Source organism: Chaetodon trifascialis, chromosome 2 (assembly GCF_039877785.1).
Source record: "Chaetodon trifascialis isolate fChaTrf1 chromosome 2, fChaTrf1.hap1, whole genome shotgun sequence".
Classification (NCBI taxonomy): Eukaryota; Metazoa; Chordata; class Actinopteri; order Chaetodontiformes; family Chaetodontidae; genus Chaetodon; species Chaetodon trifascialis.
The window spans coordinates 5180323-5193480 of record NC_092057.1 but is presented as its reverse complement, the minus strand read 5'-3'; the positions used below and the strand labels follow the sequence as shown (position 1 = coordinate 5193480).

At 44.4% G+C, this 13158-nt stretch overlaps 1 protein-coding gene across 7 annotated transcripts in view; it reads left to right on the top strand.

The window, feature by feature from the left end:
• Nucleotides 1-13158, top strand: part of dclk2a (doublecortin-like kinase 2a) — a 43492-nt gene that overhangs the window by 1388 nt on the left and 28946 nt on the right. For all 7 annotated transcript variants that reach the window (XM_070989156.1, XM_070989181.1, XM_070989164.1 and 4 more), the window contains exon 2: nucleotides 4096-4433. In XM_070989156.1, coding sequence (XP_070845257.1) covers nucleotides 4096-4433 — 338 coding nt within the window. The remainder of the gene's footprint in view (nucleotides 1-4095; nucleotides 4434-13158) is intronic.

Genomic DNA, 13158 nt, shown 5'->3' with positions numbered 1-13158 from the left:
CATTGACTTAACTCTTCTGACATGTTTGACCCAGCGCAGCGCAGCGCAGGCGGGCCAGCAGACCCCCTCCTCGGTGCAGCTTCACTTCCACACAGGCTTCTGCTAATGTGCGTCAGTATCCATTGATCTCAGCGTCTTTGGCTCTCTCCCCTCTTTAGAGCTGAGTTTGTGTGAGCCTGAAGGTGCTTTGTGTACCTCTAAATGCAGCCCTGCGTGGGGATGAACGTGTGAATGTGTATGCTGTTGAAGGGTCCATTTGTGGTCCATCGACTGTGAAAGTCTTTTAAAATGATCTCACCCTTGGGGCTTGAAAGTCCCCCTCCCCCGTCTAGTATCTGTTCATTGCTTGCACTGTAAGGGTGGGTTTCAATAAATAATGGAGTTAAATAAATAATAAAAGTTTGATTAACTCAGTGCTGAACTATAAGTTGAACAAATAGCTACTGTTGACTGTTTTTTTTTTTTTTTAAGTTTTAAAATGCTGTGTGCAGACACAAATGGGGCACAGTCTTGTCATCCCCTTTCACTCCCCTTCAGTGTTATTCACCCTGCAGGGACAGTGACCTCTCAGTAATAAGTTAATCTTCATGTTCAGCCCTGGTGTGTGTCTGTCTGCACCGTGACCTGTCTGCAATCCTCTTTTAACATAGGAGGTTACGGCTCTGCCACGCACACGTTCAGGATCCACTGACCTCGCACTGCAGTCATTATTCTCATATAGCCACTGCTCTACTTTCATCTCACATCCTCCAAAACTTTAGACTCTGTGCTACGCTCATTTCCTATGCCCCATCCCCTGAGTGACCGGGGAAGATTTAGGCCAGCGCCTGATCTGAATTCTGTAGCATCACTGGTTTGGCAGTTTGAGCAGAAGCTGTTTTGGTGCATTGGATCTCGTTGTCTCGAACTCTGCCGCTGCACATCTGTGCAGACACGTACAGGAGGTTGTTGCTGAATGAGGATCCTCGGTATTAAAAATCATTAGTTTATCATGCTTTGGCGCTTCATTTAGTCAGCCTGAACCCTTTTACCTCTAGTTCTGCATTTTGATTGTTTTCATGGTGACAATTCACCTCAATTAAAATTGCACTCATCCCAGTTGTGTCATGGTAAAGCTGAAATCTCAGAGACCGATTTCTAAAAACCTCAGACGTGAGATGTACTGCAGGTGGGCCGAGCACCAGTGTCTCCTCCTTGTTTACTCGCCCATCTAATGGACCGAGAGAGGGAACATTACTGCACAGCTCAGCAGTCTGCCTCCATTGATTGAAGCCTGCTGGGGCTCTTTTGTGTGGAAACCCAATAAGCACCATTCACATATGTGCCCCTTATGCCTGGATGGGATTACTGATGCAACCATTCAACTTGTCGGGTTTTTCCATGGTGGGGGAGGTAGTCGCACCAAGCCATGCCCTGAACGGGCCCCAGTTGGCATTGTTGTTCCACTGCACAGCACGGCAAGGTAAAGTTATTTACCTTGATGATATGTTGGTGGCGTACTAGTCAGTTAGAGCCTGTCACCTGCGCCCTTTTCTGGTTGGACTATTCCTCCCTGCAATATTTAAAACTGATCTGTTAGACAAAAGTGCAGACTGCGTCCCTGTCTGGTTGATTAGACCTGTTTTTATTGAAGAATAGCAGCATCAATGAAGCCTCGCTGACTCCGACAAACACATTTAATTTCCTATAGTGTTTTCACAATAAAAGCATTACCAGTGGAAAGCTTTTAATGTGAGGTTTGGTGTGCAACAGCAGTGTCTTAACGCAGCTGAAAGCATCAGCAAACAGTAGATCAGGCTGATAACCGAAAGTGCAAAGAGGAACACAGCAGTGAATCTAAACTCCACACCAGAGATTCAGGTAGAAGCGATTAAAGTACAGAGACTTTTAAAAACTATAGCTGTCCGACTCGAGTCCATGGAAAAGCCCTGCTGAACTGCTGTGTGAAAAACTACAGGTAGCAGAGCCTGAACGCTTTAGAAGAGCTTTGTAGTTTACTGTGTGGATGTGTGGTGTACATAACATGCTGACGCAGAAATCCTGCTATTCAATGGTAGCGAGTGTGCCAGCCAAGGGGTTTATTAGCAGCAACTGGTGAAATTAAGCCTTGAAAGTGGACGAGTACCGATCAGTGTTGAGAACCCGTTTCTGGATTTCATTGCTCATGAAGTTCCTTCAGGGAAAAATGCCATTAGAGAGGTGCTCCTATGATTTACTGTCGTGCTGCACTTTCATTAAGTTGGGGGACCCACAGGAAACAGTCAAAAACACCAGATCCAGAATTTCCCATAATGCACCCATTAGTGTATCATATCGTTTGACCCACTCTGCCCAGTATCCTAGCCTCTGTGTCAGTGTCGTAGTAATTTAGCCTCCAGGACTAGCTGACTAGTGAACTCTTGAGGCTGAATTAAATACCAAATTTTATAAAGAAAATACTCACCTAAAACAAGTCAGGTTTTTATTGTCTTTTAAAAGCATTGTTTTTATTTAATTATGCCTTAATTATATCAAGAAATCACTGAGATTTGTTATCTGCCGAATCTCAACATTAAACTGTTTTGATTTCAGTTATCTTGTCAATAATTCAGAGCTTAATAGATTCACAGTTTTACAAGCCTCTCATTTGTGAATATTTTTAAATATCTTATTTTTGAGTGGCTAATTTGTAAATGGCTCCAGGCTAACACTCAGCAGCATCATGGATGTATGCTTGAGGGATAGATGAGCTCGTATCTTGATAATACTCATCCTGAGTATTCTGTAGGCTTCTTGCATGGAGAACAAACAGGACATTGACAAATTTGACATTTTTGGTACAAATTTGACTTAGCAGCAGATTAAGACCATTGAACAGTTCACATACCAACAGGATGACTCGTCCGAAACCAGTAGTGTGCTGGCTATACCCGTCCAATTCGGTAGACTGCACATGCACCAAATGTGGTTAGATCATGAGGTCATCTCATTGTTTTGGTGATGATGGTTTTATACTCCTGTAAAATGAACACTGTTTTATGATTCCCATTTACTGCCATCGCCTGGGTTTCACATCGGCGACAGCTGTGTGACCACTGCAGTAAAAGCTTCCGGACTGGTTAGACAGCTCTGTTAAGGTTGACCTCATCTGTCGTCCACATGAGGACAGCAGCCGGTGACGGGTGGCTGGGGCTCCCCCCACATCATTGGAGGACGCTGCACCTGAGATCCCTGGACCTCAGGGAATAGACTTGTCACCAGTCACCATCTGAGGGCGTTTCAGTATTCTGCCACTGTCCTCCAGATAAATGACAGCTCTGCTTATGTTTTGTGTTAGTTTTCCAGCCATAGCTCAGTCCCCCCCAGCTGTGCCCTAGCCTTTTAATTAGCCTTTGGTTAATTGCAAGCTTAATAAAACCAGGTATCGTGGGACGCACCGTCTCACATGGCCTTCTTACACTGCAGCTCGATTCGTTTATCTTGACACACATCAGGTAACAAAAAATTCATGCATTGGATTAGATTCTCAGTCCGTGAAAATTAACTATTTACCAGCAGATATGTGAAGATCCTTTTCCTCCAGCCCTGTAAATATCTCCACGGTGGGGGTTTGCTAGAACAGAAATTACAGTCTGTAAACTTTCTCACACGTTTCCTGACGTGTTTGCGGACGCATGCTTTTGCGACGAATGCAGCACGACAGGAATGTATGAGTTTCTCATCCAACGCTTGGCCTTCACAACAATCACCAGGCATTCTCGCCGGGTTTTCGCTTACCGGCCAAGCCCCTGTACTTGTCACATGACTTTGTTCTTAAGGGGAAACATTTGCGTGTTAACTGTAGGAATGGAATGCTGGCAGATAAAACGAAATGCTGAAAGGGAGGGAGGACAGCAGTATTCCGGCCTGGCCTCTCAATGTGCCTTTTTGTTTCAACTCAGGAATGTTAACTCTTTGTTCGCCTCGTGTGAACGGATGGTGCATTCCATACATGTGAGCGGATTCTGACATCTTGCGTCAGCAGGGTGTTTTCTGTTTTGAATATCTGATGTGGATACAGTTTTCAAGAGACTCATGTTTTAACTCTCGCTTCTACCAACTTCTTTCTTTCTGCAGGTGAGAGTTATGTCTGCGCTTCAAATGAACCTTTCCGGCGCGTGGACTACACCAAGAACGTCAACCCCAACTGGTCCGTGGGCAGCAAGACCAGCACGTCGCGCTCCCTCTCCTCTCTCATCCCGCTGAGGAGCGAGCTGCAGCGCGAGGCCAAGGACTTCATCAAGCCCAAGCTCGTCACGGTCATCCGCAGCGGAGTCAAACCTCGCAAGGCAGTGCGGATACTGCTCAATAAGAAGACGGCGCACTCCTTCGATCAGGTGCTCACCGACATCACCGACGCCATCAAGTTGGACTCTGGAGCCGTGAGGAGACTGTACACTTTGGAGGGCAAGCAGGTGAGTCTGCCGTGATGCATGTGTTGTAGTTGCAAGGACCAAACAAACTCATGCAAAACCAGTGAAAGGCGATATCCTTGTTCTTGCCAAAATGCACAAACTCACCGACTAAAACTACTTACATACAACATACATGACAGTTGGAGGGAGTTAACTGCATTGTCGGACGAGATCGGATGATGTGCACACGAAAACCAGATGGAACTGCTGGGCTGAGCTTTTTAGCCAAAGGCTTTATCTCCAAAAACTGCTGTGATTTATCGGCTTCAGCTGTGTCAGCAGTCGAGGTAATTACACCCCATTTAATCATCCATACATAATTACACGCCACGATTATTTCAACAAGGCACTAATGAATACACTTCAGAGTTCAGGCCTTATGCCATATCCATCAGTATAGTTTCCTCCGTAACTCATCCACCCTTATTAAGCCGTGTGAGACTGTTTTTGCTATAATCCTATCCATCTGGGACACATATATAATAATGTTTCCATCTGAAAATCTCATTGAGGGTCCCTGGTGTTATGAGACGAGGTGAGCTCGAGCACATGGTGCTCCTAATCATAAAGATTTATGTGACAGCGTCTCGTCTGAGAGAAGTCTTAGATGATTATTATTATTAATTATATTGTTTTAACGCTTGCCTCACAGGATTGTTTAACTTCAAATGGGTAAAGGGGTTTAGAGAAATGGGATTACGAAAAAAATATTACATAAAAGCAAGTCTACAAAATTCAGTGTTGAAAAAGCTTGGTGACCTTACATCTTACACCTCTGGGAGGGTTGAGGGCCACGAAGAAAAAAAACTATCGTGCACATGAGATACTAAAACGTGCACACGAGATACTAAAACGTGCGCTCGAGATAGTTATTTCCCACACTTTGACTTGTCCGTGCATACGGCTTTCCGTAGTGATCACTTCAGATGTTCACAGTCACACACACGATACAATGGAGAGAAGAACTCCGCTAATTAACTTTTATTTTCACCTCGGAATGCTGTATAATGACATTTTGTTGCTCTTGCCCTGAGACATGGGATGTGTTACCGCCTGTCTGTATAAATGAACAAGTTAATTAAGTCAAGCTCATGATTTAGCTTAAATGTGCGCATGTTTTAGCATCTCATGCACATGTTTTATCATCTCGCGTGCACATATTAGTATCTCGTGCACACGATATAGTTTTTTTTTTTCTTCGTGGCACTTTAGCGGCTCTGTACAAAACAGATGAGTGCACAGATAAATTGATATACCATAATTTCCAGACTATAAGCCACTACTTTTTTCACATGCTTTGAGCCCTGCGGCCTAAACAACGAAGAGGCTAATCTATAGATTTTTACGGGCTAACAGCCTCCAGGGGGCGCTCTAGCAGGAAATGCAAGAGACAGACGGGTGGAAGAGATAATGCACCAAGGAATACGCTAGTTTGATTGTGTTTTCTGGTAGGCTAACAGGCTACGGCTGCTAGGCTGGTTATGTTTTTTAACCAGCTGTGTGACTGCACTTTTACAGTCGTTTTACTGCCGTGTTACAGACAGTGTTTGGAAAGAAAAATTATTTACGGTAATTAAAAATTAAAAAAATCTTTCTGTGTAAATATCTCATGTTACAACGTGGGCACCTGCGGCTTATAGACAAGTGCGGCCTATATATGTACACATCTTTTTTTCTTTCTAAATTAAATTGGTGCGGCTCATATTCAGGTGTGCTCAATAGTCCGGAAATCACGGTAATTTTCACCAGTTTCACCAAAGACATTAAACAGACTCCAGGCTGATGACAGACTGAAGGTTCAAGGTTGTGTAAATATCTGCCAGGAACGTGGAAAACAAACGTGAAGATTAGTAAATTTAAGTGTGGGTCTTTTGTTCAAAGGAAAGGAGAAAGACGCCTCAGTCAAAATGAAAGGTGCTCCCATATATCCGCCAGCTGGCCTCAAATGGCCTTTGATGACCTCTGATTTGTTTTACTCCACATGAAGCTACAGTAACTGTGATGCACTGCGGGACATTTCAAGTGTTCATGCTGGTTTAGTCGGTGGATTTCAGGGCTAATTTGTCTGTTCACTGTCAGTGTAGCAGTGAAAGCATGTGGTTAACATGTCAACGAGATGTCAAACAAGACAGAAAGCGCAACTTTTGTGGAACTCCACATCCGTCTATATTTATGCTTCAAAGAGATCAAATATTGTTTCATTTTCAGTGGGATTGAACTACTGTGTCTTTTTTTATCTACCATTCCACAGATAGATGAAGTTAGTTATTGATAAAATACCCTGATTTTATCACTGATAGACTGAATTTCCTGAGTAATGGATTCAGTTGACATGATGTTGCAACCATGAGATCTCCCGTCTCTGTCGAATGTTTAGCTTGAGAAGTCTGAGTCTGACAGCGACGCCAGCTGATGTTTGCTTCCTGTGAGCAGACAGGAGTCTTTCTGGGCCCGACAGTCCAGACAAATGACTCATGAGAATAGTGATGACCTCTGACGGGGTCAGCCCAGCATCGTTTCTGTCAGTCCAGCACAGTTTCTAATGAGGATTATGAAACAGCGCTTCATCTTGTTTACTTGCATTATCTCGGTCTAGAATTTCATGAGTGATCATGAGTGACCCTCGTAAATGCATCGTCCACAGCTGCACATACGAGCACTTCTTGTAAGAATCCTGATTCTCCGCTGTGATGAACTCAGTCCCATATCTGTGACATAAAGCCTTGATGTGTCTCTATTTCCATCTCTAGCAGATCAGCCATGCAGACCAGCTGTTCTTTCCAGGCATTTCACCCTTTGGATTGCCATGAGGAATGTTGCGTTAGATATATGGGGTGTACAGTATTTAAGTGCAGTAACTCTGGTGCTTGTGATACATTTGTGATGCCCACCCAGTCGTCCTGGCGGTCCAGTTGTTACCTATGTTGAGAAGAGGGTGGCATATTGTAGGCAGATTAAGAGGGCGCACCCTTCCTTTAACCTCCTTTTGGGTTTTTCAGCCGGGCAGCTTCAGTCTGTCAGACTGGTAACTTGTCACAGGTTGTAAAGTCTTTGGTAGTGGTGAAACCAAAACTGAGAGCTCTGGAGGATCTGCTGTCATGGAGTGTCTGTCAGAGGAGTTCAGTGTGAACCGTTCCATCCACATCCTCATTCAACCCTTGCAAAGAGATGATATCATGTTTATGATTGGTGTGATACCTGAGTAATGAATGACCTGCACGAATATCATAAGAAAAATGTTTTCTGCTGCTATATTTTGATGCATTTTGGGCTGGAGTGCAGCAGAAATGGGCCATCCCTCTAAATAAAAGCCTGTCCCTGACAGAAGGTGCACCATTGGTCGGTCGACTGTTGGATTTTCCCATTGACCCCTGCTCTTTCACAATGAATCAGTGCGGATTGTCCTCATTTACATCATTTTCAATATTTGTGGTGCAGTGAATTCAGTGAGTGATTTCTTCGTAGCTGTTGAGATTTTAAATCATTTATAGTCATGATTTAGGACGTGTACTACACAGTCTTTTGGGATCATACATTACAGATGTCACGCTGACAAGTGTGTCATGTAGCTTCCTTAGATATTCAGTTTTTATTGATGAATACATCAGCCATGAGTTACAGCTTTGATAGACAATTTGTTCTCTCTGCCAAAGCAGAAATCCATCCATCCATCCATCCATCCATCCATCCATCCATCCATCCATCCATCCATCCATCCATCCATCCATCCATCCATCCATCCATCCAGTGCACTCCAGTTGTTTCTGTACATTTAGGAGCTCACAGTCAGACGAGGGAAACATTGTTTTAGATTTATCAAACTGGAGCCGTTGAGCTTCACTCGTATGGACGTTCCTTCCAGCAGTATCCTGCACTCATGGTGTCTTTGTGGACAGTGCCAGTGCTGTTTGTTTAGACCGTGCTTGAGAAGTCAGATGATTTTCAGCTTTGTCATCTAACCTGAAACTCTAAATTGTTAGTCACTCTTAAAGATGCTGTGGCGGTTTGGAGCAAATGACTTCCTCACAGGTGAGAACATTCCTTTCAGCTGTTAGTACTCGCCTAACAGCGTTTGGTGTTTTAGTCCCATCTGCCAGTGCAGCAGCAGGCAGACTCTGGAAAGACAGCAAGTGGGTTTTTGCCATAATGTCTGATTCACTATTTAGTAAAGGGCTGTTTGCTTTAGACTCATCTTCCTCTCTTGGCTTCAACGGGGCCGTCTCCAAATTAAATTAAGGGTCTAATTCTGAGGTTTAACCCATTAAGCCTGTAACCTGATGCTGAGACCAGAGCTGGACACCTGACAGTATCCTGTCCATGATAATAGAAGTCAGTTCAGTTTAAATGTCAAAGTCAGAAAGTGCTTTTTTTAAATTCCCAGTGCAAAAGAAACTCTTAAATCTAACAACATAATCTTTTTTTCTGAACACTGACGACTCAGAGAATTGAATGGAAAAGCATTAGCTTTAATCTTTTCACTTTCTGTTGTCCTCTGCCCCCCCCCGCTTCACGAGGAGCTAACACTCTCCCAGACCAAACATGTCGCAGTAATCTGACAAGCTTGATGTGTGTGGAGCACCTCTGTCATGGAGCCTCTTTACCCCGATAAGCCTCTTTTCACATCCTGAGTGGTGCCGTACTGGTAGCTACACACGTTAAAGGCAGAGTCCCATATTGTCTCTATTCTGTGAAAATCATGTCTCTCCAAAACACCACATTTGCATGAGCTACAAAAAACGACGTGGTATTTTCCTGCTTATCCAAATGGTTTATTTAGCTTCACAGTCAGGATCATTTTCTCAGCTTATGAAGGAACACACACTCCACAGCATCAACATGCACCTTAACTCATAAACGTGTGTCCTTGGGTAAAGGACTGCAGCAGTGTTGGCTGTGGTGAAGGAGGACATCTCATAGTGTCAGCGCGCCGTTTGGGGACGCTCGTTTGCCGTCAAACCACAAATTTGATATCAATTTCAGGTTCCAGAGTATAATTAGCTTACAGCACCTCGACAGGCGGCAAGGGGGGCCTCCATTTGAAAATGACCTCAGATCAGTATGGAAGGAAACAGATGCTCCACATTACTCTGTGCTGATTGGCTGAACTTTGGCAAGGTCGTACTGTGGGCAGCGTGCGCTGTGAATTGAAATCATCACCGTTTTAGTTGAGTCACATGTCTGTTATCAGTAGAGACTGGCTTTGGTGTCTGATCCCCCTGCAACAAGTCAAATGTTTGTACGTGTAGTGGCCAGTTTATTGGGTACACCTCGCTCAAACTAATGCAATTCAATACACCAGCTCTGCAATAACAATGCAATGTTGTGCTTATGCTCTAAGTGTTATAGAGAGTTAATGATTTAATTGCATGGTAATTTTGGAGGCTGTATTTTGTGGTGCTGTTGAAATGTATTAAGTTATACTGAAAGGTTTCTAATTTTTTTCCCACCCCATTTATATGTTTACATGCTGATAAACTGGTGATAAAGTGGATATTGCAACGACTAGATTCAGGGAAATTAAACACATCAGTGCAGATGCTTTATATTAAAAGGTTTGTGAAGCTCTGTATTCCCCAAAAAAGAAATCATCATCTCTTTGACATACCATAATGCTTTCTATTGTCAGAAGTGGTGTTTATCTTTGCTTTAGGTATCAGTGCTTTGTTTGAGAGGTCTATTGTTCAGCATATTAGCAGTTATGAGCATCAAATGCTAACATACAATTTTGAACAAAGCCCCATAGATTCTATAAAAAGCTTTACTTTCACTCCTCAAAAATGGGGCTCTTCACTCACACCCATAAACACACACACACACACACACACACACACACACACACACACACACACACACACACACACAAACACACGCACACACACATGCTCCAAATGCCTTCCAGCAGCATCCTGCCATCTGCTCCTCCAAAATCAAATCACAGGTCTCAGCCACCCAGTCTGCAGGCGCTGCAGCCCCCTCCCACTGATACTCACGCACACACATGCGCTCAGGGCCCCCCCCACCAGAGCCCCGGCCACCACCGGATAATTAGACCTACGCGCTGGAAGGGAGGGTTAAAGTGCAGCTGTCAGGTGTGTGTGTTTGTGTGTGTTCGGGGACGTACACTTGTGAGTGAGCGTGCTTACAAACTACGTCTCTGTCCGCTCTCCCTCCTCCATTCAGAGCTGCTCTTCAGGCTGAATGCTAATTGTAGATGTTGGTTATCAGGGCCAGCAGAATCAGCTGCTGCCTTTGAGAGAAAACCCTGTTTTACATCTCAAAGCTGACTGGGCAGGCAGAAAATAAGATTTCTCCGTCTTTTATTGTTTAATCGATGCATTCATTCGTTTCAGGGAACAGTTAGCGGCCCAGTACTTGCTAAGTCGTCTTTTTTACGTAGAAAACATTTAGAAAAGACTGAGGGGAACCATAGAAATGGTGTCAAAGAGGAGAGGGTCCGTGTGATAAAACAGAAGGAGAGAGAGGAGAGAAGTTCAAGCCTTGGCCCTTTGTTGCCTTCTCACAGGCCAATCACGGTGTGAGTTACAGCAACAGACCCCGCGCTCCAAATCTGACGTGTTTCTGAAGCTATTCGACCGTCCGACAATCAGTCCGACAGTATTCTGGTGCCTTCACTCCTCCGCTGCAGCAGATCGTCCTGCGTCAGTACTGTAAACCACCAACAGGCCGCAGCCGACCCGGCGACGCCTCGTCACATGGAGACCGCTGTCACCTCAGAGCGGTTAACACCAAAATGTGTTGAGAAAAGACAGAAGGTGTGAAGGGTAGGAGAGGAGGGCGGTTGCTACAGAGAGATGCTGACGGGTGAATCATCACTTTGCTTATTTCCCAACCCCCAAGTCCACTCATCAAGTGCCCGTTCTCCTCTGCGGAGTGTTACTGTAACAATCACCATATTAGCTTTCTGGTTATTTGTTGTCTTAGCCGTATATGCTGTTGTTGGCAGCGGCAGTATGGGCAGTTTCTTCTTTGTGATTGGCTGTTGCTCCGCCATAGCTTCCACTAGCCTCCTGACGCCGCTCACAGAGCTGTTTGACTGAGCGGCAGCCAGCAGCATGAGCAGAGGGAGGGGGCGGTTCGCAGTGTGTGTGCGTAATGATTGACAGATGTCAGACACTCCCTCAGACGCTCCTCTGGCTCTGATTGGTTGTTTTGTGTCGGGCACAGTGAATTCTTGCAAATCGCAGTCAGAGCAGTAGGTGGGACCAATGGAGCTGTTTTTTTTCACAGATTACATGTTTCATGTACTGCTGTCTGGGCATAGGGACAGTTTTAGCAAATATGACAAAAAATACTTTTCTACAAGTTACCTACTGCAGCTTTAAGTGCATTTGAGTACGTTTTTTCAAAATTTGCCATCTCTGTCAGCCTTTAATGCTTCAAAATGTACATAAAAATCCGTTGATGGAGGAGAGGATGCAACGTGGACTAGTGTTTCTGATTGGCAGCTTTAGGTTCACACACGAGTCATATCTGAATCCAGTGTCAGCTCCATCAACAGAGAGTCCATGAACAGATAACTGAGGACAAATCATTGACCATTTCGTGACCTTTCTTATTGCACCAGTGCAAAAACTTGATGCTCTCCAGGGTTTCTGTCTGGCTTTTGCACAACGTGGCTGTCAGCCCTCTGTGACCCCGACACATAACAAGTGAGAGAAGATAGTCAGTGGGTGGTGCTGCTATTAAAACATTAGTGATCGATGTGGTACGCAGCGATAAGCGGAAATCCGGTTTTTCCATGGATAAACCCTCAGTGGGTGGTGTGAGTGAATAATCGATTTTTAAATTTGATCTGACATTCGCAAAGGTCGAGGGCAAAAAATGGCTTGAATGCAGAAGTGACGCACGTATTGATTGGAGAATGTGTTAATCCTTAATGTGTTGTTGATGCTAATAGTTTCCCAACATTACTTTCTTCCACGCTCATTGGTTTCCAGTATGTTTATTGTAAATTAAAGCATGCTAATGAGTGGCGTACGCTTCATATACAGTCGTTTAAGACCCAGATGTTGTGACGATCCTACTCGTAACCCCCTGAACAAACACTCAGTTTGCAGTCGCAGCTGTCAGGTCTAACAGTCTGCATGAATATAAAGGATAAGACTGTTCATCTCTGCTCGTTCTATCTGCAGCAAACAGCGTCCACGCTGCCCGTCTGTCTCACTTGATCATGCAAATCAGCGCCATTAGGAGTGTCTGTCTTTCACAGAGAGTTTTGGAGAAGAGCTTGGTGTATTGAATTTATTTGCATCTTTTCAGAAGCAGCCTCAGGTCTCTGCTCTGCACTGACTTTACGTTTAGAGAAGTTGAACATTGTTTTTCTCTCTCCGAGAACATCTGCCGGAAAATCCTGAGGTACGTTTGCCTTTCACAATCCCTTTCACTCGGTGATGTTATCAGGATGACAGTCAGTCTGCCCGTTAGCCAGCGGCTGGAAACAGACCTGGACCATTCAGACCGCTCTGCTGCAGGAAGGGCTGAAACACTCGTCTCTGAAATCTTTAAAGGCCTTTTCAGTACGCACAGCAAGCTGAGGAAGGAGGCAGGAGATGGAACAGCACACTGATAATTGGACAGCCTGCTCAGATGTAATGTCTGTTTACATTTTTGCAGCAGTTACGTGGACGTATTGTTTCTGTCGTAATGAATTCAAGATGCAGTCAGTGTACATCTTGAAAAACCTACATGAGCAGTGAAAGAAATT